Raw genomic sequence first — 25,453 nt, 5'->3', positions numbered from 1 at the left:
ATAATAGCGTAGACCAGTGGGTCTCATAGAATCATAGAATCATAGAATATCAGGGTTGGAAGGGACCTCAAGAGGTCATCTAGTCCAACCCCCTGCTCAAAGCAGGACCAATTCCCAGCTAAATCATCCCAGCCAGGGCTTTGTCAAGCCCGGCCTCATTCTTCTCTTCTGGAGACTAAACAATCCCAGTTCCCTCAGCCTCTCCTCATAAGTCATGTGCTCCAGACCCCTAATCATTTTTGTTGCCCTCCGTTGGACTCTTTCCAATTTTTCCACATCCTTCTTGTAGTGTGGGGCCCAAAACTGGACACAGTATTCCAGATGAGGCCTCACCAATGTCAAATAAAGGGGAATGATCACGTTCCTCGATCTGCTGGCAATGCCCCTACTTATACAGCCCAAAATGCCATTAGCCTTCTTGGCAACAAGAGCACACTGTTGACTCATATCGAGCTTCTCGTCCACTGTGACCCCTAGGTCCTTTTCTGCAGAACTGCTACCTAGCCATTCGGTCCCTAGTCTGTAGCAGTGCATGGGATTCTTCCGTCCTAAGTGCAGGACTCTGCACTTGTCCTTGTTGAACCTCATCAGGTTTCTTTCGGCCCAATCCTCTAATTTGTCTAGGTCCCTCTGTATCCGATACCTACCCTCTAGTGTATCTACCACGCCTCCTAGTTTAGTGTCATCTGCAAACTTGCTGAGAGTGCAGTCCACACCATCCTCCAGATCATTAATAAAGATATTAAACAAAACCGGCCCCAGGACCGACCCTTGGGGCACTCCGCTTGAAACCGGCTGCCAACTAGACATGGAGCCATTGATCACTACCCATTGAGCCCGACGATCTAGCCAGCTTTCTATCCACCTTACAGTCCATTCATCCAGCCCATACTTCTTTAACTTGGCGGCAAGAATACTGTGGGAGACCGTATCAAAAGCTTTGCTAAAGTCAAGGAATAACAAATCCACTGCTTTCCGCTCATCCAAATTTCTTTCATCAGGTTCCCCTTATTTGTGTCTGTCATTTAAGCCCACCCAATCCCACAAGTAGATATACAGCCTCCTGGCTCTGAACCAACCCCTCTCAGTGGTGCTGTCTGAATGCAGAGGGGGCTGGGAGAAGGGGCAGACAGGGAGAGTGAGGAGAGGCAGCACCTCTCTACCCCAGTGCTCTCCCTCGCCTCATATCCCATGATCCCCAAATACTCAATAGCCTTGTGACGCAGCAGGGGGAGGGGAGTATTGACCTGGGAATGTTGCAGGGGAGTTTTACTGGGACTGTGTGTGGGATGGGAGACTTTCCTTGAGGGAAGATACTTGAGCATGTAACATGAGAGCCCAGGAGGGGGGTTGGGGCCAGCTGACACCTGCCTAGAAAACTGGACAAAGGGTGGAGGAGGAGCTGGGGGGAGGCTGGGAAAGACCGCTGGAGGGGGTTTGAGTTTTGGAGCTGGCTAGGGAAATTGAGGGAACCCCAGGACTGGGGCCTAAGCTCCCTACCCCCCAGAAAGACTTGGTTGAGGTGTCCTGGTTGTACCTACAAGCTCTGTTTTTGACTGTGTTCCTATCCTATCGTCCAATAAACCTTCTGTTTTACTGCCTGACTGAGCGTCACGATGTATCGCAGGAAGTGGTGGGTGCAGGGCCCTGTATCCCACACACTGTGTGACAAGCCCCAGCACCCAGCTCCACTATTCCTAGTGTCTATCACACCTTTGTGAATTCTCTGATGTTTAATGAGGTGCGGTAAGCTGAAGGAAACTTTACCCACAGGCAAGGCATTTATGAAGTTGTGACCAGAGTCGCTGGGTGGAGGGACACACAGAGATCGCTCAGTTAGGGCAAACTGCAAAGAATGGGCCGACAATCCTCAAAACTAGTGGCTATTTCAATACTTACATTCACCAAGCCACCAACAAAACAGCTATCCTTTTTTATCTCCTCTGCCCCTCATTATTCCTGGGGTTTACTCTACAATACCTTATTGGCTACACAGCGGCAAAGAACAGCTCCCTTAAAGCAACCAGGCCTTGGGCTCACTCCCAGACAGCCCAGTTAAACATGATGGGGATTACTGAAAATCTTCTTCATCACATAAAATGTTCTATCAATCCCGAAGGATCAGAAAAATCACCCAGCAAGTTAATGATTTCTTTAGTTCTGACCGAAATACACGCTTACAGCCAGTTCTTATTAAGTAAACTAAGATTTCTCACAACAAGAAAAGAGAGAGTGTGTGGTTTAAAAGATCATGCAAAGCTGAATAGAATCCTTAGGTCAGTTTTATTTAGAGATGGTGCATGACAATTGCAAAGCGTCTGTTTCAGAATCACTTCATCAGGTGAACAATAGGCTTTTCAAGTAACCTATTTCCTAAACATCACTGGTAATTAATTAAATGGATTAAAATAAGATAAATATCCATAAAGCAATTAAAAGTTTACCACAAATTTTACAGAGACATGTAGACAATGACATTATTAAACCCAAGTTTTATCTATATGTTAATATTTCCTTTCCTTCTCAGATTGAACAAAATACAACCCTAGACAGGAACCCTTTGGTTACACTGTTAACCTCTAACAAGAAGTAAACACAGGCTATTACAATTGCTAGCTTCTTCCAGTTCTTTAACCATAAAAGTTTACATTTCAGAGCTCTAGGTTATCTAATCTGGAATGGACCTAATTTCTATTTACACACATTTCTAACATGTGTCTAAAGGTTTAATCTGGGTCAATTAGCCTGCAAGATGCTTAACCGTTTCTGGCCATGAGTCACAGAAGTTTCGATCCTGTGTGGATTCTCCCATGTTGAGTGAGGTGTGATCTCTGTGTGTAACTTTTCCCACAGTCCAAGCACTTATGGGGTCTCTCTCCAGTGTGGATTCTCTGATGTCCTAAAAGATGTGATCGCCGTGTGAAACATTTTCCACATTCCAAGCACTTATGTGGTCTCTCTCCAGTGTGGATCCTCTGATGTGCTAGAAGATGTGATCTGTGTGTGAAACATTTTCCACATTCCAAACACTTATGGGGTCTCTCTCCTGTGTGGATTGCCTGATGTTTATCAAGGTCTGATCTCTGTATGAAACTTTTCCCACAGTCCATGCACTTATGGGGTCTCTCTCCTGTGTGGATTGCCTGATGTTTATCAAGGTCTGACCTCCGTATGAAACTCTTTCCACAGACTAAACACTTATGGGGTCTCTCTCCTGTGTGGATTGCCTGATGTTTATCAAGGTCTGACCTCTGCATGAAACTTTTACCACAGTCCAAGCACTTATGGGGTCTCTCTCCAGTGTGGATTCTCTGATGTCCTATAAGATGTGATCTCCGTGTGAAACATTTTCCACATTCCAAGCACTTATGTGGTCTCTCTCCAGTGTGGATCCTCTGATGTGCTATAAGATGTGATCTGTGTGTGAAACATTTTCCACATTCCAAACACTTATGGGGTCTCTCTCCTGTGTGGATTGCCTGATGTTTATCAAGGTCTGATCTCTGTATGAAACTTTTCCCACAGTCCATGCACTTGTGGGGTCTCTCTCCTGTGTGGAATCTCTGGTGTTTAACAAGTTCTGACCTCCGTATGAAACTTTTTCCACAGACTAAACACTTATGGGGTCTCTCTCCTGTGTGGGTTACCTGATGTTTAACAAGGGATGACCTCTGCATGAAACTTTTACCACAGTCCAAGCACGTATGGGGTCTCTCTCCAGTGTGGATTCTCTGATGTCCTATAAGATGTGATCTCCGTGTGAAACCTTTTCCACACTCAAAACACTTATGAGGTTTCTCTCCTGTGTGCATCCTCTGATGTGCTCTAAGATCTGACCTCTGTATGAAACCTTTCCCACAGTCCAAACACTTATGGGGTCTCTCTCCTGTGTGGATTGCCTGATGTTTAACAAGGGATGACCTCTGTATGAAACTTTTTCCACAGACTAAACACTTTTGGGGTCTCTCCCTTGTGTGGATTCTCTGATGAGTAATTAGTTTTGACTTCCAAATGAAACATTTCCCACACTGAAGGCATTGAGAGGGTTTCTCTTCTGTGTGGCGTCTCCCATGGTTATTAAGGTCTAAGGGATTATTGAAGCTTTCCCCACGGTCGAAGCATTGAAGGGGTTTCTCTCCTGTATGGATTGTCTGATGTGTTACAAGCTGTGAGCTCAGAATGAATCTTTTCCCACACTGCAGGCAGTCCCTGGGTGTCTCTTCATTGGGGTTTGTCTGCTGCGCTCTGGGATCCTTGTCTCCTCTCCCACTGTTAATATATTCATCCGCTTTCTTTCCTGGGTGGTTTCCCAGCAGCCTCTCTGACCTCTGCCAATTTTCCCAGGCTTCTCCCTGTTCCAAGCACTGGGAAAAATTCCATGCAGCACTTCCCATAAAGGTCTCCCGTGGTTGCACTTTACCAGGAACTTCTGCATCATGATTCTCCTCTTCATTCTCACTCACTCTCTCATCACCTGCTGGGAGAGAGACAATCCAGACAGGAGTCATTGTGCTGGGGAGAAAGAGGAATAGCACCAAGGGAAAACCCAACACAAAGACTGAGCAATTGGATTCTGCCTCCACATTCCACCCAAACACTCACAGGGAAGGAAACCTGGAAAGGAAACTCCTGCAGCTAACAGGGTGGGTGGAAAGGTGTGAGCGATATCTGCTGACTGCAGCCCTGCCCTGGGTGAGAGGAGGAAGAACTGAGGGCGCTTATTTACACCTTATTTTGGAGAGTCTCAACTTTTTCCGTCATTCCCCAGATGGTTTCTGTGTCAGCCCTCACCTGTGCGGTCGCCTCTCGGGATCTCCCTTTCTTCGCAGGCCTGGAGATCAGGCACCCACGGCTCTTCCCCTCGTTCCAGCCGGGCGATCAGTTCAGGTTTGGGAATGGGAAATCCTGCGCAGGGGTGAAATCAGACCAGATCAGGGTGTTACGGGATGCTCCATATGCTTTCTGAAAATATGCTTATCCATATGAATATGACATAACTGGAACATGCTTTATGCAAAAGGTCCCATGTAAGGGATCATTGGAAAAGTTGTAATCTACTGAATATGGTTTTCCTATTCGTATGTATGTATCATTCTTATAGGTACAGTTAGGAATATGAAGTACAAATCTAAGGTCCCATTGTGATTATGCTAAGTGAGGGTCATTAATGATTCTTTAAGAACTTGATTGCTGCATTTAACCAGAACAATGGGAATATTTTTTTTTACCTGTAAGTCTTCCTGTGTAGGTGAGGATCAGCCCATGAAAAATGGAGACTGGGGTCTTACAGAAGCATGGGACCATGTCACCTGATACTGGAATCCATTTTAAACCGTGGACTTTTCCATAAGGAACTGGGAGGGGGTCAAGCTGGAACAAAGGACTCCCGCCTTTTGCCAAATCTATATAAGGGGGCTGCCAGTCGTGGTGAGGAGACCCCTGCTTATCACCCAAAATGTCTCCTGGAACTAATGGATACTGAACAGCAGAAAGGATTGGACCCAGATTAGATATAAGTCTAGTCTGTGAAAGAAGGTTACTGAAACTTTTGTGAGGGTGAGAAACTATTATTTGTAACCAGTTTCTTAGTGCATTAAGATTAGCCTTGCATGTTTGTTTTATTTTGCTTAGTGACTTTCTTTGTTCTGTCTGTTATTACTTAAAACCACCACTTTTATACTTAATAAAATCTCTTTTGCGTATTAATAAAGCCAGTGTAAGTAGTTGTTACTGGGGGAGCAAACAGTTTGTTCATTTCTCTCTTTTAATGATAAAGAGGGCGAACACTTAGGAAGTTACCCTGTATAACCTTTATACAGAGTATGTTGGATTTATCTGGGGTTTAGATCCCATTGGGGCTGGGTACCTGAGTGCTGGAGATAGGTAATTTGTTGTGCTGTTTTTTCAGTTAAGTTGTGCAGCTTGGGGGCGTAGCCTGGACCCTGAATCTGTGCTGCAGCAGGTTAGCGTGTCTGGTTCAACAAGAGAGGGTACTGGGGGCCCAACCTGGCAGGGAGAACAGGCTCAGTGGTCATTTCAGCACATCAGGTTACAGTCCCAAGGGGGTCTCTGTGACTGAACTCTTCGCACAGGGTGCATGGAGCATTGGGGGAGTGTCTGTCACAAAGGGCATTGTGGGAACGGAACCTGTCCCCGTGCTGTGTTGGTGGGAATACGGAACCTAAGAGGACAGAAACACGGTCACTGAGCCGCCTCGGGATAGGCAGGCGTCTGGGGAGGTGACGGGAATTTTTACACCCTCACTAGGAGTTCCCAGGATCTGTGCTCTCTAGGGGACTTGCTGACACACACCCAACTCTGGCGTTAAACCTCTATCTATTTCTAAACCTGCCGAGCCCAGAGCCCTCCCCATGGCTGGAGCTATTTGCAAGAAGGGAGGTGAACAGGGATTCTGTGTCAGACTTGTTCTTTTTGCGGATACAGACTAACACGGCTGCTACTATGAAATGTGTCTGACTGGGAATCAGTACAGACAGGACAATGAATGAATTCTGTCCCTTTGAAAGCTGGAGGGATGGGGTGAGCTAGCAGGTCCATTAGGTTTTGACACCTGTATCTCATTGGAGAAGGCATGGAGATGCAAGTCTCTCTCACGGCAGCTGTGTATTATGTAAAACATTCCCCTCTGATCTAACTGACCAGGGAAGAACCTGACCACAGTCTGACACACTGACCCTCGGCTTCTAATAACTGAGGGGACGGGAATCCCTTACCCAGTGAGGTCACTGTCTCGTAGTTCTCCTGCATGACGTCCCTGTAGAGGGCTCTCTGAGCGGGGTGCAGCAGAGCCCCCTGCCCCTGGGTGAAATACACAGCCACCTCCTCGAAGGTCACCGGCATCTGAAACAACAAGAGTCCCCCACTCAGCACCTGCTGCCCCAGCCACAATCCCGCTATTCACAGGGAAAGAAAAAAAGCTCTGGGAGGGCCAGAGTAGCAAACTCAGACCCCTACTGTTCAGAGCAGCCAGGTGGCTTCAGGGGGTGGGGAGAAGGTGAGAGCTCCTTGTCCACCCCAGCACACAGAGCAGGGCAGGGTCTTCTCATTTCCCACACACCTGCCAGCCATAGGCTGATGCGGGAAGCAGAGCTCTGAGCCAGGGACAGGGACAGGAATCCCAACAGCTTCCCTTTGTATTTCACAGCAGCCTCAGGCCCTCTGCCCAGTGGGTTCAGGCTCCAGCCCTGTGCAGGGTGTGTGTGTCCTGTTTTTGAATTGGGCGAATGTCCCTCTCCCCCACTGCTGCCAATGGTCCTCCCTGCTTCTCCCTCCCTCCGTCAAGCAGCTCCTGAAAATCCCTTACCTGAGCTGCCTCCATCACAGTTATTTCCCTTCCCTGTCTCCTGGAAGACGGGCCCATCTGGAGCGAAATGTGGACGTGATTCCTCAGCCTTTCGGGGAAAGAGGGGCGATGGGGGAAGTTACAGAAGGGGCTGGAGTCCATGTCACACCCCGATTCCCCCCAGCCTCTTCAAACCCTCCCAGTAACAGCATCTCTGAACCAAATATTAAAAAAAGAGCAGAATCACTTTGGGGGATTGCCCCCATTGCAGTGTAAACCCCTCCCCCCTAGCAACAATCAGAGCCCTCTGGTGGCAACACCTGAAGAATGAGCTGCCCTGGACTCCCTCGGCAGCCCCCAGGTACAGGCAGGCAGAGGCTGATCCCATTGGCCCATCCACACTCCCCCACTGCCAGAACCCGGAGTGACTCTGGTCTGACTCCGGTGTGGCTGAGATCTGAATCCTGCACAGAAATCAGACCAAGACCCAGGGCAACCTGGGCAACCCCTTAACAATCAGGAATCAGAGCCCCAAAGATCATGAATTTGTCTGTTTTTTTAGAGTGGCAGTCTGTATCAGCGAAAAACAATGAGGAGTCCTTGTGGTACCTTACAGAGTTACAAATTTATTTGGGCATAAGCTTTAGTGGGCTAGAATCACAAAAATTATGCCCAAATAAATGTGTTAGTCTCTAAGGTGCCACAAGGACTCCTCGTTGTTTTTTCTCTTTCTTTTTTAATAAATTCAATGTAAGCTGGGAGCAGTGTGTTTGTGTGCACAGGAAGGGAGGGGGTCACATGTGGATATTTGCCTTGTAACTAAGCACTGCTGGGGAAATTAAACTTGGACAGACAGAATTGTCTGCTACCCCTGTTGTACCTGGGGATGGTCAGCAGGGCCGGCTTTAGGAAGTGCGGGGCCCAATTCAAACATTTTCGGCAGGGCCCTGGCAGGGATGACTAAAAAAAAAGACGTAAAAAAAACCCCTTTCATTTCTTCCATGTATTATTTACTTTCCATAACTATATAAATAAAATCAAAATTATATATTACGTACATTGCGGGCTGGAGGAAGGGCAAGGGGTGTGGGTCTGGCTGGAGACGGGCTGGCTGCAGGGCCGGGGTGCGGGGCTGGCTGGAGACGGGCTGGCTGCAGGGCTGGCTGCAGACAGGACAGGGGGTGTGGGGCTGGCTGGAGACAGGGGCTGGTGCGGTAAGGCAGGGGGTGCAGCAGGGGCTGGCTGCGGGCAGGGGGTGTGGGGCTGGCTGGAGACAGGAGCTGGCTGCAGGCAGGGCAGGGGCAGGGCAGCGGCTGACTGGAGGTAGGGTCTGGCTGGAGGCAGGGCAAGGGGTGCGGGGCTGGCTGGAGACGGGCTGGCTGCAGGCAGGGGGTGTGGGGTTGGCTGCAGACAGGACAGGGGATGTGGGACTGGCTGGAGACAGGGGCTGGTGAGGGTAGGGCAGGGGGTGCGGGGCTGGAGGCAGGGCAAGGGGTGCAGCAGGGGCTGGCTGCGGGCAGGGCAGGGGGTGCAGCAAGGGCTAGCTGCAGGCAGGCTGTGCGGGGCTGGCTGGAGACAGGGGCTGGCTGTGGGCAGGGCAGGGGGTGCGGGGCTGGTGTGGGCAGGGCAGGGGCTCCCCTGCTTCTACCGCCCTGGCCCTTTAAATAGCCTAGGGAGCCCTGGGGAAGCGGCAGGGCCCCAGCAGCTATTTAAAGGGCCGGGGCGGTAGAAGCAATGGGAGCCCCGGATTTTTTAAATAGCCCCCAGAGCCCCACAGCCCTACCCCAGGGTTCCAGCAGTGAGGCTCTGGTGGCAATTTAAAAGGCCTGGGGCTCTAGCCCCTGCTTAAATTGCCCCCTGGGGAAGCCGGCCACCCCAGTAGGGCGTACCAGCGGCGGCAAGGGCACGGGGCCCTCTTAGACACGGGGCCCGATTCTGGGGAATCGCCTAAATTGGCCTAAAGCTGCCCTGATAGTCATATCGGTGTGTCTGTGACTGCCATGCTCACAAAGGTGTGAGGACACAGTCTGGCAGGTGTAACAAAACTATATTAAGCTCACTTCACTCATGTGGTGAGTTTTGAGACCAGCCTGTGAAATCAATCAGCTCTGCCCTCAAATTACAACATTACAATAGAAACAGGAACTGTTACAGTGTCACCGGGAGATGTGATTGCTGAAGCTACTCACAACATTAATATTCCCCATGATTATTTGCCATTAAAAGTATGAATTCCATGGCAGAATGACGTCCCTCCGCACAAAGCTAATGAAGTTGAAGATGAAGAGCTCAGAGTAATGAAAATAATGGTTTTATAAGGAACTAATGTACAGGAGTGAAACTGCCCAGACTGGAGTCCAAGAGGAGTGAAACTCAGGGGAACAGGGACAGTGGCTAGGACACACTGATGAAGCGCTGGGCGGCTTTACGCAGGAACTGAGACCGGATTCTTTAAACACTCGAAGCAGGTGTGACAGTGAGATCTTTGTGGGAGTGTCTGTAAATATTTCACTGGATCAAGTCTCCTTTAGCAGGGGGAGAGCGGCCCTCTGATGCACTGGACTTTTAGGGACATTGCCCTGGGAAATGGAAGCTAAGATCCCAGGAAAGTTTAGATTAGAGATTAATGGAGATAGCCTATCTCCTAGAACTGGAAGGGACCTTGAAAGGTCATTGAGTCCAGCCCCCTGCTTTCACTAGAAGGACCAAGTACTGATTTTGCCCCAGATCCCTAAGTGGCCCCCTCAAGGATTGAACTCAGAGCCCTGAGTTTAGCAGGTCAATGCTCAAACCAGTGAGCTATCCCTCCCCCGACTAAAGGGGAGAGGAAAAGCTCCACGCGCCCCGCCCCCTTTTTTTCACCACTGCAGCTGGCTCAGCCCATCTGGGGGAACTTTTATCCCCTCTGTCCCTCATTAGTCCCGGGTTTTCCTCTCCGCCCTGCCTGGCTGGGTCTGTACCCGGCTGTCACCCCCCTCTGTTCCCCACGTGTCTCTGTCCCGGGCTCCCCCCGCCCCGCACACACCGGGAACTGGCGGCAGCTTTCCCGGGCCCAGGGCGGGAATCGCAGCCAGCTCCGCTGGGAGCAGCCTGGGGCCAAACCTCCCCCTGCAGCCCGGGGGTGACGGGGGGCGGGTGTCTCTCACCTTCCCTCCGAGCGGGGCCCCCCTGGGGCAGGGGCCGGGCCGGGAAGGGGCCTGGCCGGGCTGGGGGCTCTGCCCTGGGAGAGGCTCCTGGGGAGCAGCGGGAAGGGCCCTGCTGGAGATTCCCCTCTCCCGGCTGCAGCCAGGGCTCCGGGCTCCCAGCACCAGCCGCCGGGGCTCGGGGATCTCGCCAGGAGCCTGGAGCCAGAGTCACCGCAGCGGCTGCGAGTCACTTCCTGCTGCCGGGCCTGAGCCCAGCGATCGCTCCCCCCAGAGCCGCCCCCCAGCCGCTCCTGGGTCCTAGTGATCAACCCACCGCTCTGCTCACCGGAAAATCACACCCAGGCAAACTTCATTGGCTCCCCACTAACCCTGCCCCCTCCTGTAACCCCAACCCCTGGTGAAGCACCCCCTGCACCCCAACCCCTGCTCTGTGCGTGCCCCCTCACCCCAGTCCCTGCATTCCCCTCCTGCTCCCCAACCCCTGCCCTGTGAGTCTCCCCTCACGCCAACCCCACATCCGCCTCCTGCACCCACGTGGGGAAACTGACCTGGATGCCTCAGGCAGCTGGCATTGCTGCTGGCTGCCTGGCTGGACGGCTGCTTCTCCACCCTGTGCACCCCTAGGGGGCTGTGGGGCGGGGGAGTCAGGAGCCCCGTCAGGTGTCGCTGCATCCAGGTCACTTTCCCCAGAGGGCAGAAGAGCAACAGCTTCTGTTGCCTCATAGACAGCCCAGGCGGGAAGTAACCTGGGTGCAGGGAGCCCTGGTGTTATGTTGGGGGGGGGGGGGGTGTGGCTGAGTGAGTGTGGGAGCGCACTGTCTCTTTAAGAAACCATTCAGCGTTAGGAACCTGAAGGCCTGTTCGGACACAAGCAGCTGCCAGCAGCTCCAGACCCACAGAGGCTGCAGCACCCACAGATTCCCCCTGTGCCATCACCCCAGCTCATTGGAGACCGGTACCCAGGTGGGGAGTGATCCCCTGACTTCAAACGAACAGCAGACAGGAGGAGCTCCCAGTCCAGAGTGCCCAGGAGCTCCAGGGAGGAAGTACGGGCGGGAGCAGGGGAGGGGCGGGGCATCCCTGCTCCAGATGAATCACCTGGCTCAGCTCCTCCTCCAACAGCCCCCTGCAGCTGGGGTCTCCCCCCCCCCCCCTCCAGACACTGCTGCTTGCCTGCCTGTCCCCTACTTCAGCAGGACAGGTGGGAATCAGTCAAACCCAGTGCAGGGTGTCCTTTTTGGTGGGCCGCCTGCCCGTAGTGTCCACCCCAAAGGCAGCCCTGAACCCTGCCCCTGATCCTGCCCCTTGGAGCTCCACCTCCCTTGGGTTTGAGCGGTGTGATGGTATCTGACTACAATATGACCATATAGATCACTATTGCAACCACTGTTATATATTTGCCACAAATCTTGTACTACGTGTGGCATGTGAGATGAACACAGAAAGGTTACCATTTACTCAATACGATGATGCTATTTGTTCGCATGTATCATTTCTCTATCTGAAGATATAAATATTAGCCATGCACCTGTATTTCAAATATTGGCCCCTGTGGTTCAAACCTCTGGACGATGCACTTATGCTAAGGGGAGCGTTCTAACCGGGGAACGGAGGACCTTCCAAAGATTTGGAAGCAACCAGAGACTTGACTTAAGCCAGTGGTTTATTCCATCACTGGTACAAACCTGAACCAAGAACTTTGCAATTATTGTATGTATTTGATTCCTTTAACCAATTTTAACTCTCACTTTTTTCTTTTTCTTTCTTTCTCTTTCCAGGCCGTCCCTAGGGAGATATGGGGCCTGGGATAACCCTCCCCTCACCTCCATCCCAGGCCTCGCCCCTACCTCGCCTCTTCCCACCCCTGCTCCGCTCCCTCCCACCCCTTCCCCCAGACCTCCTCCCCAAAATGATGTGTCTGAGAGCAGGGGGAGCAGAGCGGGCTGGGACTGGTTCGTTCCAGTTCCCACCACCACCAGTGTTACCTCACAGGGGAACCAGGAGGACTCTATACGTATAGTGGTGTAGGTATCAAGAGATAAGACAAGCCCTTTTTACTCAGAAGAGGAAACCCGCCCTTGTCTGCATAGGCACTGACTCCATGGGTGCTCTGCGACTAGAGCACCCATGGAAAAAAATTGGTGGGTGCTAAGCACCCACCGGCAGCTCCCCGTGGCCCCGCCTCCCCTGCTCCAACTCGCCTCTCCTTCCTCCCAGCTCTTGTGCCGCAACACAGCTGATTCAGAGAGCAGGGAGGGAGGAGGGAGAATGCCATGTGCTGGGGAAGAGGCGGGGCCGGGGCGGGGGTTTGAGGAAGGGATCCAATAGGGGCAGGGAGGGGGCGGAGTTAGGTCGGGAACGGGGTTGGAATGGGGGTGGGGCCAAAGGTGCAGATGGGGTGGAGTTGGGGCGGGGAAAGGGGTGAAGGGGCGCGGGCACCCACCGGCGCTGGAGAAAGTTGGCGCCACTGCTCAGCCGTATCTGTCACCGGCGGACTGGTACAGACAGATCTCCCTCCCTCTTCCCTATGTGTAGTGTGAGAAATAAAGCCTGACTATAAGTAAAGTTAGAAAAGAACAGGTAAGTGTATTGAGGGAATAAGTACAATGAGGGGAAGGGGATCAGCATGAAATCAACGATAGCTATGGAAATTAACACAAAACAGTGAAACAGCGGCTTACGACAGGAGCATGAAGTTCAGCCCCAAAATACAAAATCCCCCTGGCAATAACCATGTTAAACCCCGACTAAAGAACCCGAATTATCTCCCTAGCAGCACGTCTGAGGCAGCGGCAGTGAAGCCCAGGACTTGCACTCGTTGGGTAACTGGAACCCGCCGAGGAGGAGCACTGGAGAGTCCCTCCATGGTGACCAGGGTGGAAGAAGCGGGCCGAGAATCCTCTGGGGATGTTGTCCCCAGGAGCAGGAGCAGGTGAGGTGGAATGTCATCTTCTCTCTTCTCGTCATCTCAGGAAAGGGGGCATCCTTCGACCATGCACCGATGCCGCGAAGGCCTGAACCGCGCATGCACAGTCACTAGTGTTGACGTCACTAGGCATCACCATCACCCTAGGTAACTCGGGAGGGTGGAAAATCACAAGTGTCAATGAAGCCTTCCTGCACTAGGCCTAAATGAACCAAACTCTTTCCTTGTTTAAACTCTAATCGACCTCAAAAGCCAGGTGCAATTGGAATATGTAAGCAACCAGTTATCTGTGTGCAACCTCCTGCTCACACCGGTATCAAGTGGTAATAATAAGGCCTGCATGTTTCTGGCTGAAGGGAAAAAGGACAAGATAACGGTTTAAAAAGTTACTAACAAGCTAGGCTTATAGCTGCCAAGAATGACTTAACTGCTTAAATGTAATCGTTATTTGCTTAGTAACTATTACCAGGGACGGGAGGGGTAGAGGGAGGAATGGGGGAGAGAAAGGGAGGGCTAGAGGGAAAGTGGTGTGGGGGATGAGGCTTAACTGCAAAATGTATAAAAGAAGAAAAACTCTTTCTGTTGGTGTGCTTGATTTGAGACGTGCCAGTCTCCTTGCACCGCTTTGAGATCTCAAATAAACTTTGTTTGCTTCTCCACCTGGTGTGTTTATGGACGCAAAGCACACCGGGCAACGAACCCCGCTGTTGCTGTCCTCGGGCACCTCTGTGCCGGCAACACTAGGATGAGCTGCACCACTTGTCCCTGGTCAGAGTTCTTTTATGCAGCATGTGGAGGAAAAACATGGTACGCTCCCAGCAAAGGCAGGAAATAGTCTGAGGTAACATTGTTCTTGAGATCGCCCAGTGGCGGGAAAAACCAGTTTGATGAAGGATGATCTAGGCCAGGAAGACAGGGCACAAAGGGGGTCACAAGATGGAGTTTACAAAATCGTGGTTCAGACTCCATTTTGAATTGCTGCTCTGTCCTTACAAATTACATATTGCGTTTAACATACGCATATTTAATAAGCTATAAGAGTATAACAAATCACACCCAACACCAGTGAGTGCGGGAGTGGGCCCGACCTCTGCTGCCAGCACTAGGCCCCCTGCTAATCCCTCAACCTGCCCTGGGCCTCTTTCTTTCTATAAATAAACCTTTAGATTTTGGGGTAAGATCTGAGTGTGTGGCAGGTCCTTTGGGATCAGAAGAACCTGTTATTTGAGGAGACGGGTTTTAAAGAACCACTCAGCTTTCAATCCAGTGTTTTGGGGGGTAATACAAAGACTGGAATGCCTCAGGAAGCTGCTTTTATGACTTCTTGTTAGCCAGTGTGGTGAGACAGAAATTTATTGTTGTGGCTGGTTTGATATATCGTTTGGGAGAAAAACCACCAGCATTTTGGGGTGTATTTAACCTGTTTCTCCTGAATTTGGTATTCTCAGTTGTGACCCACAACGGTACAGTTACAGGTGGGCAGCTTTTCTCAGCATTAAGGGTGAATCATGCATACAAGCTTCTGCTACCAGGGCTCAGTTTCATTTGCAATCTCCCTGCAGGAGAAACCCAGGCACGGCCCACCGGCTGATCAGCCCCTCTGAGACTTGAAAAACTTCTCTCTGTGTTGACTGCTTAAAGCTTTGCTTTGCGCTGCCTCTCGAGTCACAGGCCCCCTGGACTGGTGCAAAACACGGTGTTCACTCAACTGGCTAAGGCAGACTTGTAGGAGATAGGGCAAAAGGAGAGAGACAAGTAAGGTGAGGAAGGAGAATGAGGCCTGAGGGGAAGGGTGACAGCAGAACCCCAATCGCCTATCCCAGGGGGTGTTTAGGATTTAGCCAAAGCCAGTGCACTTGAGGATGTTGACTGGTTCCCCCTCTCCGATTAGCCCTGTTCTCAGGCTGAAAGATGAGCGGGATGATGAAAGACAAGTGGGGCCATGCTGGGTCCCAGGAGACGGTGGGCGAGACGTACCCCAGGGTACAGTGCGGACTGTTGAACTGCTGAATTCTCCATCCCAGGACATGTTTTACACTGCTTTCCTGGGTGAACAACAAACCCCTCCAAGCTCTGCTCACCCCCAGCCAACCACTGGATTCAAGTCACTCCCAGCGATACAGCCCTGTGTGCGACTAGCCAGCCAGTGATGAATTAAAGTACATAGCAACCCCAGCCAGTTCTCTACTCCCAGCCTCGCGCCCCAGCTGTGCGACTTCTACTGTCCAGTCCGTACACTGAGGGGTACAAGCTCATCAGTGTCTCATCCCAGCAAAGGATGGTGATTAGGTAAACAGCCTGGTTATCGCAAGTGAAATCCCCCGAACACTTCAATGAAAACACACTGGTTGGGATAAAAACAAGTCTATTAACTAGAGCCAGGTAGGTTTTAAGGGATCACAAGTGAGAAAGGAGTGAAAGGTCCGAATTGGATACAACAAAAATAAAAGGTAAACACGCATTTTAAATCCCAAATTTTACCAAGCTAAGGAAGACTTGTAGCAAATAGCTTTTCTCACCCCACCCGATGTTGCAGGCAATTCACAGTTCTTAGTACCCAGGCTGGCTTTTCTTCCAGCCTTGGTCTGCCCTTCCCACTCCAAGGCCCCTGTTGCCTTTCAAGCCATCTTGTTGCCTGCTGTAAAGATGGGGAAGGAGAGGTAAAAATGGAGGCAATTCTCCCTTGTTCTTTTGGACCACTCTCCTCTTTGCAGTTTGCCCCCTTGCCGGGGGGCAGGCAACAATTAGTCTGTGGTCTAAGTGAGCGTCCAGCCGTCCTTCCGGTGAATTGTAACTCTCTTGTTCCCAGCTCCACAGCAGGTGAATGGCCGGCTAAGCAATTAATGGCCACTTAGCACCTGACTCTGAGGAGCTAGTCTGTGGGCATTTTCCAGATTTCCAGCATGGTTCAGTAACAAACCCATAGCAAAATCTCATAACTCCATACACAATGTTGATGCACACGATTTAACAGGACAATAATATGCAGTAGACCATCACTTTTCATAGGACACCTCACAGGGCTTGTACTTTGTATAAGATTTATCATCATTTTGTGACAGTGGTGACCAGAATAGCGTAGACCAGTGGGTCTCAAATTTCTTTCATCAGTTCCCCCTTAGAGTCTGTAGTCATTTAAACACCCCCAATCCCACAAGCAGAAATACAGCCTCTCAGCTCTAAACCAGCCCCTCTCAGTGGTGCTGTCTGAATGCAGAGGGGGCAGGGAGAAGGGGCAGACGAAGAGAGTGAGGAGAGGCAGCACCTCTCTATCCCGGTGCTCTCCCTCGCCTCATATCCCATGATCCCCAAACACTCAATAGCCCCAGCACCCAGCTCCCCTATTCCTAGGGTCTCTCACACCTTTGTGGATTCTCTGATGTTTAATGAGGTGCGGTAGCTGAAGGAAGTTTTCCCCACAGGCAAGGCATTTATGAAGTTGTGTCCAGCGTCCCGGGCTGGAGGGACACACAGAGATTGCTCAGTTAGGGCAAACTCCAAAGAATGGGCCGACAATCCTCAAAACTAGTGGCTATTTCAATACTTAGCAACAAAACACCTATCCCCTTTTATCCCCTCTGCCCCTCATTATTCCTGGGGTTTGCTCTACAATACCTTATTGGCTACACAGAGGCAAAGAACAGCTCCCTTCAAGCAACCAGGCCTTGGGCTCACTCCCAGACAGCCCAGTTAAACGTGGTGGGGATTACTGAAAATCTTCTTCATCACATAAAATGTTCTATCAATCCCGAAGGATCAGAAAAATCACCCAGCAAGTTAATGATTTCTTTAGTTCTGACCGAAATACATGCTTACAGCCAGTTCTAAACTAAGATTTCTTACAACCAGAAAAGAGAGAGCCTGTGGGTTAAAAGATCATGCAGAGATGAATAGAGTCCTTAGGTCAGTTTCACTGTAGAGATGGTGCATTAGAATTGCAAAGAGTCTGTTTCAGAATTACTTAATCAGGTGAAAAGAACAGGAGTACTTGTGGCACCTTAGAAACTAACAAATTTATTTGAGAATAAGCTTTCGTGGGCTACCACCAACTTCATTGGATGCATAGAATGGAACATACAGCAAGAATATATTTATACATACAGAGAACATGAAAAGGTGGGAGTAGCCATACGAACTGTAAAAGGCCAATCAATTGAGATGAGCCATCATCAGCAGGAGAAAAAGAACTTTCGAAGTGATAATCGAGATGACCCATAGAAGGTGTGACGATACTTAACATGGGGAAACAGATTCAATTAGTGTAATAACCCAACCATTCCCAGTCTCTGTTCAAACCTAAGTTAATTGTATCTAATTTGCATATTAATTCAAGTTCAGCAGTCTCTCTTTGGAGTCTCTTTTTGAAGTTTTTTTGTTGCAAAATTGCCACCTTGAAGTCTGTCAATGAGTGGTTAGAGAGGTTGAAGTCTTCTTCCACTGGTTTTTGAATAAAGCAACAGAGGCACCTTTAAGACTAACAGATGTTTTTGAATGTTATGATTCCTGATGTCAGATTTGTGTCCATTTATTCTTTTTCTTAAACAACACTGGTAATTAATTACATAGACTAAAATAAGGTAAATATCCACAGAGCAGTTAATAAACAGTTTACCACAAACTTTACAGAGACATGTAGACAACGATCTTATTACACCCAAATTTTATCTATATGTTAATATTTCCTTCCCATCTCAGACTTAACAAAATACAACTCTAGACAGGAACCCTTTAGTTACACTGTTAACCTCTAACAAGATGTAAGTAAACGTAAACTATTACAATTACTAGCTTCTTCCAATTCTTTAACCATAAAAGTTTACATTTCAAAGCTCTATCTTATCTAATGTGAAATGGCGCTAATTAGCATTTACACACATTTCTAATATGTGTCTAAAGGTTGAATCTGGGTCACGTGTCACAGAAGTTTGGATCCTGTGTGGATTTTCCCATGTTGAGTGAGGTGTGATTTCTGTGTGTAACTTTTCCCACAGTCCGAGCACTTATAGGGTCTCTCTCCAGTGTGGATTCTCCCATGTTTAGTGAGGTGTGATCTCTGTGTGTAACTTTTCCCACAGTCCAAGCACTTATGGGGTCTCTCTCCTGTGTGAATCCTCTGATGTGCTATAAGATGTGATCTGTGTGTGAAACATTTTCCACATTCCGAACACTTATGGGGTCTCTCTCCTGTGTGGATCCTCTGATGTTTAATTAGGTCTGACCTCCGTACGAAATTTTTCCCACAGTCTAAGCACTTGTAGGGTCTCTCTCCTGTGTGGACTGCCTGATGTTTAATAAGGTCTGACCGCCGTACATAATTTTTTCCACAGTCTAAGCACTTATGGGGGCTTTCTCCTGTGTGGACTCTCTGATGTTTAACAAGGGATGATGTGATTCTGAAACTTTCCCCACATTCTAAGCACTTATAGGGTCTCTCTCCTGTGTGGATTTTCTGATGTTTAACAAGGGCTGACCTCTGTATGAAACTTTTTCCACAGTCCACACACTTGTGGGGTCTCTCTCCTGTGTGGATTCTCTGATGTTTAGCAAGGTCTGACCTCTGTTTGAAACTTTTTCCACACTCCACACATTTGTGAGGTCTCTCTTCTGTGTGGATTTTCTGATGTTTAACAAGGTCTGATCTCCATATGAAACTTTTTCCACAGTCTAAGCACTTATGGGGGCTTTCTCCTGTGTGGATTTTCTGATGTAAAACAAGGGCCGATGTGATTCTGAACGTTTTCCCACAGTCCAAGCACTTATGGGGTCTGTCTCCTGTGTGAATTCTTTGATGTTTAACAAGGGCTGCCTTCTGTATAAAAGTTTTTCCACAGTCCACACACTTGTGAGGTCTCTCTCCTGTGTGGATTCTCTGATGTTTATCAAGGTCTGACCTCTGGATGAAACTTTTCCCACAGTCTATGCATTTGTGGGGTCTCTCTCCTGTGTGGATTCTCTGATGTTTAACAAGGTCTGACCTCCGTATGAAACTTTTCCCACAGACTAAACACTTATGGGATCTTACTCCTGTGTGGAATGCCTGATGTTTAACAAGGTCTGATCTCCATATGAAACTTTTTCCACAGACTAAACACTTATGGGGTCTCTCTCCTGTGTGCAATGCCTGGTGTTTAAAAAGGGCTGACCTCCGTCTGAAACGTTTCCCACAGTCCATGCACTTGTGAGGTCTCTCTTCTGTGTGGATCCTCTGATGTTTATCACGGTCTGACCTCTGTATGAAACTTTTCCCGCAGTCCATGCACTTACGGGGTCTATCTCCTGTGTGGCTTATATGATATGTAATTATTTCTGACTTCCAAATGAAACATTTCCCACACTGGAGGCATTGAACGGGTTTCTCTTCTGTGTGGCGTCTCCCATGGTTATTAAGGTCTAAGGGATTATTGAAGCTTTCCCCATGGTCCAAGCATTGAAGGGGTTTCTCTCCTGTATGGATTGTCTGATGTGTTACAAGCTGTGAGCTCAGAATGAATCTTTTCCCACACTGCAGGCAGTCCCTGGGTGTCTCTTCATTGGGGTTTGTCTGCTGCGCTCTGGGATCCTTGTCTCCTCTCCCACTGTTAATATATTCATCCGCTTTCTTTCCTGGGTGGTTTCCCAGCAGCCTCTCTGACCTCTGCCAATTTTCCCAGGCTTCTCCCTGTTCCAAGCACTGGGAAAAATTCCATGCAGCACTTCCCATAAAGGTCTCCCGTGGTTCCACTTTACCAGGAACTTCTGCATCACGATTCTCCTCTTCATTCTCACTCACTCTCTCATCACCTGCTGGGAGAGAGAGACAATCCAGACAGGAGTCATTGTGCTGGGGACAAAGAGGAACAGCACCAAGGGAAAATCCAACACAAGACTGAGCAAATGGATTCTGCCTCCACTTCTCACCCAAACACTCACAGGGAAGGAAATTCCTGCAGCAAACAGGGTGGGTGGAAAGGTGTGAGCGATATCTGCTGACTGCAGCCCTGCCCTGGATGAGAGGAGGAAGAACTGAGGGCGCTTATTTATACCATATTTTTGGGATTCTCAACTTTTTCCTTCATTCTCCAGATGGTTTCTGTGTCAGCCCTCACCTGTGCGGTTGCCTCTCGGGATCTCTCTTTCCTCGCAGGCCTGGAGATCGGGCACCCACGGCTCTTCCCCTCGTTCCAGCCGGGCGATCAGTTCAGGTTTGGGAATGGGAAATCCTGCGCAGGGGTGAAATCAGACCAGATCAGGGTGTTACGGGATGCTCCATATGCTTTCTGAAAATATGCTTATCCATATGAATATGACATAACTGGAACATGCTTTATGCAAAAGGTCCCATGTAAGGGATCATTGGAAAAGTTGTAATCTACTGAATATGGTTTTCCTATTTGTATGTATGTATCATTCTTATATTTACGGTTATGAATATGAAGTACAAATCTAAGGTCCCGTTGTAATTATGCTAAATGAGGGTCATTAATGATTCTTGATTGCTGAATTTATCCAGAACAATGGGCTGAGAATGGCTTTTTTTTACCTGTAAGTCTTCCTGCGTAGGTGAAGATCAGCCCATGAAAAATGGAGACTGGGGTCTTACAGAAGCATGGGACCATGTCCCCTGATACTGGAATCCATTTTAAACCGTGGACTTTTCCATAAGGAACTGGGAGGGGGTCAAGCTGGAACAAAGGACTCCCGCCTTTTGCCAAATCTATATAAGGGGGCTGCCAGTCGTGGTGAGGAGACCCCTGCTTATCACCCAAGATGTCTCCTGGAACTAATGGATACTGAACAGCGGAAAGGATTGGGCCCAGATTAGATATCAGTCTAGTCTGTGAAAGAAGGTTACTGAAACTTTTGTGAGGGTGAGAAACTATTATTTGTAACTAGTTTCTAGTGCATTAAGCTTAGCTTTGCATGTTTGTTTTATTTTGCTTAGTGACTTTCTTTGTTCTGTCTGTTATTACTTAAAACCACCACTTTTATACTTAATAAAATCTCTTTTGCGTATTAATAAAGCCAGTGTAAGTAGTTGTTACTGGGGGGGCAAACAGTTTGTTCATTTCTCTCTTTTAGTGATAAAGAGGGCGAACACTTAGGAAGTTACCCTGGAGATAGGTATCTTGCTGTGCTGTTTTCAGTGAAGATTTGCAGCTTGGGGGCATGGCCCGGACCCTGAATCTGTGCTGCAGCAGGTTAGCGTGTCTGGTTCAACAAGAGAGGGTACTGGGGGCCCAACCTGGCAGGGAGAACAGGCTCGGTGGTCATTTCAGCACATCAGGTTACAGTCCCAAGGGGGTCTCTGTGACTGAACTCTTCGCACAGGGCGCATGGAGCATTGGGGGAGTGTCTGTCACAAAGGGCATTGTGTGAACGGAACCTGTCCCTGTGCTGTGTTGGTGGGAATATGGAACCTAAGAGGACAGGAACATGCTCACTGAGTCGCCTTGGGGGAGGCAGGCATCAGGAGAGGTGATGGGAATTTTTACACCCTCACTAGGAGTTCCCAGGATCTGTGCTCTCTGGGGGACTTACTGAAGCACACCCAGGTCTGGCGTTAAACCTCTGCTTATTTCTAATCCTGCCGAGCCCAGAGCCCTCCCCATGGCTGGAGCTATTTCCAAGACGGGAGGTGAACAGGGAATTGAATCTATTTCCCCATGTTAAGTATCCTCACACCTTTTTGTCAACTGTCTGAAATGGGCCATCTTGATAATCACTACAAAAGCTCATCTTAATTATAATAGCTCATCTTAATTAATTAGCCTCTTCAAGTTGGTATGGCAACTTCCACCTTTTCATGTTCTCTGTATGTATATGTATCTTCTTACTGTATGTTGCATTCTATGCATCTGATGAAGTGGGCTGTAGCCCACGAAAGCTTATGCACAAATCAATTTGTTAAGTCTCTAAGGTGCCACAAGTACTCTTGTTCTTTTTGCGGATACGGACTAACACGGCTGCTACTATGAAAAGTGTCTGACTGGGAAACAATACAGACAATATAATGAATGAATTCTGCTCCTTTGAAACCTGAAGGGAGGGGGATTAGCTAGCATGTTGTCACGGAGTCCTGGGCGATGCTTTGGAACTGCTCCCCACAAAGCCAGTCAGGACTTTGGGGAGCTTCCTCTCCCTTGGAGCAGACTGTCTTCAGGGCAAGAAGCTCACACGGCTTCACCTTCCTGGGTCTGATCTTGGAGCATTCAGCATATGCCCCTCCGTGCGCTTCCCACAGCGAGTCTGCCCAGGCGGGGTCCTGGGGAAGCCAGAGGCTCCTGCACCCCCACTTCACAGTCAGACGTGACTCTTAGCCAGCCAGTAAAGCAGAGGTTTATTAGATGACAGGAACACGGTCTAAAACAGAGCTTGTAGGTACAGAGAACGGGATCCCTGAGCCAGGTCCATTCTGGGGCCCAACGAGCCAGACAACCCCGTCTGCCCTCACTTCCCGTCCCCAGCCAGCTCCAAACTGAAACCCCCTCCAGTCCCTCCTTCTCTGCTGAGTTCCTTTCCTGGGCCAGGAGGTCACCTGACCTCTTTGTTCTCCCACACCTTTAGCATCCCCTTGCAGGGGGGAAGGGCCCCAGCCATTAGTTGCCAGGCAACAGAGTGTTGGCCAGAAACTGAGGCACCCACACAGTATTCAGAGGAAACATTAAGAACAGTCCCACTTCGTCACACATGTCCATTAGGTTTTGACACCTGTATCTCATTGGAGAGGGCACGGAGATGCAGGTCTCTCTCACGGCAGCTGTGCATTATGCAAAACATTCCCCTCTGATCTAACTGACCAGGGAAGAACCTGACCACAGTCTGACACACTGACCCTCGGCTTCTAATAACCGAGGGGACGGGAATCCCTTACCCAGCGAGGTCACTGTCTCGTAGTTCTCCTGCATGACGTCCCTGTAGAGGGCTCTCTGAGCGGGGTCCAGCAGAGCCCCCTGCCTCTCGGTAAAATACACAGCCACCTCCTCGAAGGTCACCGGCATCTGAAACAACAAGAGTCCCCCACTCAGCGCCTGCTGCCTCAGCCACAATCCTGCTAGTCACAGGGAAAGGAAAAGAACTCGAAGCTCTGGGAGGGCCAGAGTAACAAACTCAGACCCTTACTGTTCAGAGCAGCCAGGAGGCTTCAGGGGGTGGGGAGAAGGTGAGAGCTCCTTGTCCCCCCCAGCACACGGAGCAGGGCAGGGTCTTCTCATTTACCACAGTCCTACCAGCCATAGGCTGATATGAGAAGCAGAGCTCTGAGCCAGGGACAGGAACAGGAATCCCAACAGCTTCCCTTTGTATTTCACAGCAGCCTCAGGCCCTCTGCCCAGTGGGTTCAGGCTCCAGTCCTGTGCAGGGGGGTTATGTCCTGTTTTTGAATTGGGCGAATGTCCCTCTCCCGCACTACCGCCAATGGTCCTACTCAGAAAATCAGCAGGTTTATCATCCCGTCTCCTCTCTGCTTCTTCCTCCCGCCACCAAGCAGCTCCCTAAAAATCCCTTACCTGAGCTGGCTCCATCACAGCCATTTCCCTTCTCCGTCTCCTGGAAGATGGAGCGAAACGTGGATGTGATTCCTCAGCCTGTCTGGGCGAGAGAGGCGATGGAGGAGGTTACAGAAGGGGCTGGAGTCCATATCACACCCCGATTCCACCCAGCCTCTTCAAAACTTCCCAGTAACAGCATCTCTGAGCCAAGTACTAAAAGAAAAGCAGAATCAAAACGGCCACTTTGGGGGATTGCCCCCCATTGCAGTGTAAACCCCTCTCCCTTAGCAACAGTCGGAGCCCTCTGGTGGCAACACCTGAAGAATGAGCTGCCCTGGACTCCTCCAGCAGCCCCCAGGGACAGGCAGGCAGAGGCTGATCCCATTGGCCCATCCGCATTCCCCCTGCCAGAGCCAACAGTGACTCCGGTCTGACACTGGCGTAGCTGAGATCTGAATCCTGCACGGAAATCAGATCAAGACCCAGGGCAACCCCTTAACACTCAGGAATCAGAGCCTCAAAGATCATGAGCTTGTTTCTTTTTTTAGAGTGGCAGTCTGTATCAGCGAAAAACAACGAGGAGTCCTTGTGGCACCTTAGAGAGTAATAAATTTATCTGGGCATAAGCTTTCGTGGGCTAGAATCACAAAAGTTATGCCCAAATAAATGTGTTAGTCTCTAAGGTGCCACAAGGACTCCTCGCTGTTTTTTCTCATTTTTTAATAAATCCAATGAAGGCTGGAAGCACTGTGTGCGCGAGCAGGAAGGGAGGAGGTTGCGTGTGGATATCTGCCTTGTAACTAGCACTGCCAGGGAAATGTAACTTGGACAGACAGCATTGTCTGTTACCCCCGTTGTACATGGGGATGGTCATATCGGTGTGTCTGTGACTGCGATGCTCACAAAGGTGTGAGGACACAGTCTGGCAGGAGTAACAAAACTATATTAAGCTCACTTCACTCATGTGATGAGTTTTCAGACCAGCCCATGAAATCAGTCACCTCTGCCCTTAAATTACAACATTACAATAGAAACAGGAACTGTTACAGTGTCACCCTGAGATGTGACTGCTGAAGCTACTCGCAACTATTCATATTTCCCATGATGATTTGCTATTACAAATATAAATACCATGGCAGAATGACGTCCCTCCGCACAACACTAATGAAGTTGAAGATGAAGAGCTCAGAGTAATGAAAATAATATTTTTATAAGGAACTAATGTACAGAGTGAAACTGCCCAGACTGGATTCCAAGAGGAGTGAAACTCAGGGGAACAGGGACAGTGGCCGGGACACACGGATGAAGCGCTGGGCGGCTTTACGCAGACACAGGAACTGAGACCTGGATTCTTTAAACACCCAAAGCAGATGTGACAGTGAGAGCTTTGTGGGGGGGTCTGTAAACATTTCACTGGATCAAGTCTCCTTTAGCAGCTCAGTAGCATCTTATAGGGGGGTGGGGGAAGAGCGGCCTGTCCAGGCTCTGCGATGCACTGGGCCTTTAAGGACACGGCCCTGGGAAATGGGAGCTGAGATCCTGGGAAGGGGGGAGGAAAACGCCCCTCTACCTCCCCCCACCTTGTGTTTTTTTTTTCCCCCCACCACTGCAG

General features: G+C 49.6%; 3 protein-coding genes across 13 annotated transcripts in view; 1 reads left to right on the top strand and 2 right to left on the bottom strand.

Annotated features, from left to right (window-relative positions):
• Nucleotides 1-10,468, bottom strand: part of LOC135974951 (zinc finger protein 436-like) — a 92,426-nt gene extending 81,958 nt beyond the window's left edge. The window contains exon 1 of the mRNA XM_065564557.1: nucleotides 10,450-10,468. The gene's annotated coding sequence lies outside the window, so the exon portion shown is untranslated. The remainder of the gene's footprint in view (nucleotides 1-10,449) is intronic.
• The window catches only part of LOC101948742 (zinc finger protein RFP-like), a 1,201,957-nt gene that overhangs the window by 1,039,455 nt on the left and 137,049 nt on the right, over nucleotides 1-25,453 (top strand). The gene's annotated exons all lie outside the window — the stretch shown is intronic.
• LOC122173351 (zinc finger protein 260-like) overlaps nucleotides 1-25,453 on the bottom strand; it is a 56,744-nt gene that overhangs the window by 1,515 nt on the left and 29,776 nt on the right. For 2 of the 11 annotated variants that reach the window (XM_065564382.1, XM_065564386.1), the window contains exons 2-5: nucleotides 23,860-23,941; nucleotides 23,226-23,352; nucleotides 20,461-20,574; nucleotides 17,370-20,158 (exon numbers count right to left, since the gene is read on the bottom strand). In XM_065564382.1, coding sequence (XP_065420454.1) covers nucleotides 18,291-20,158; nucleotides 20,461-20,574; nucleotides 23,226-23,352; nucleotides 23,860-23,883 — 2,133 coding nt within the window. In that variant the 5' untranslated portion in view covers nucleotides 23,884-23,941 and the 3' untranslated portion in view covers nucleotides 17,370-18,290. Of the gene's footprint in view, nucleotides 1-2,264; nucleotides 4,475-4,791; nucleotides 4,906-6,734; nucleotides 6,862-7,324; nucleotides 7,413-10,449; nucleotides 10,731-17,369; nucleotides 20,159-20,460; nucleotides 21,597-23,225; nucleotides 23,353-23,859; nucleotides 23,942-25,453 lie in introns of those variants that run through there. The other 9 variants (XM_065564383.1, XM_065564388.1, XM_065564391.1 and 6 more) reach the window with 8 other exon arrangements.

This window comes from Chrysemys picta, chromosome 12, assembly GCF_011386835.1.
Source record: "Chrysemys picta bellii isolate R12L10 chromosome 12, ASM1138683v2, whole genome shotgun sequence".
NCBI lineage: Eukaryota > Metazoa > Chordata > Testudines > Emydidae > Chrysemys > Chrysemys picta.
This window is presented reverse-complemented; position numbering and strand designations above follow the sequence as displayed.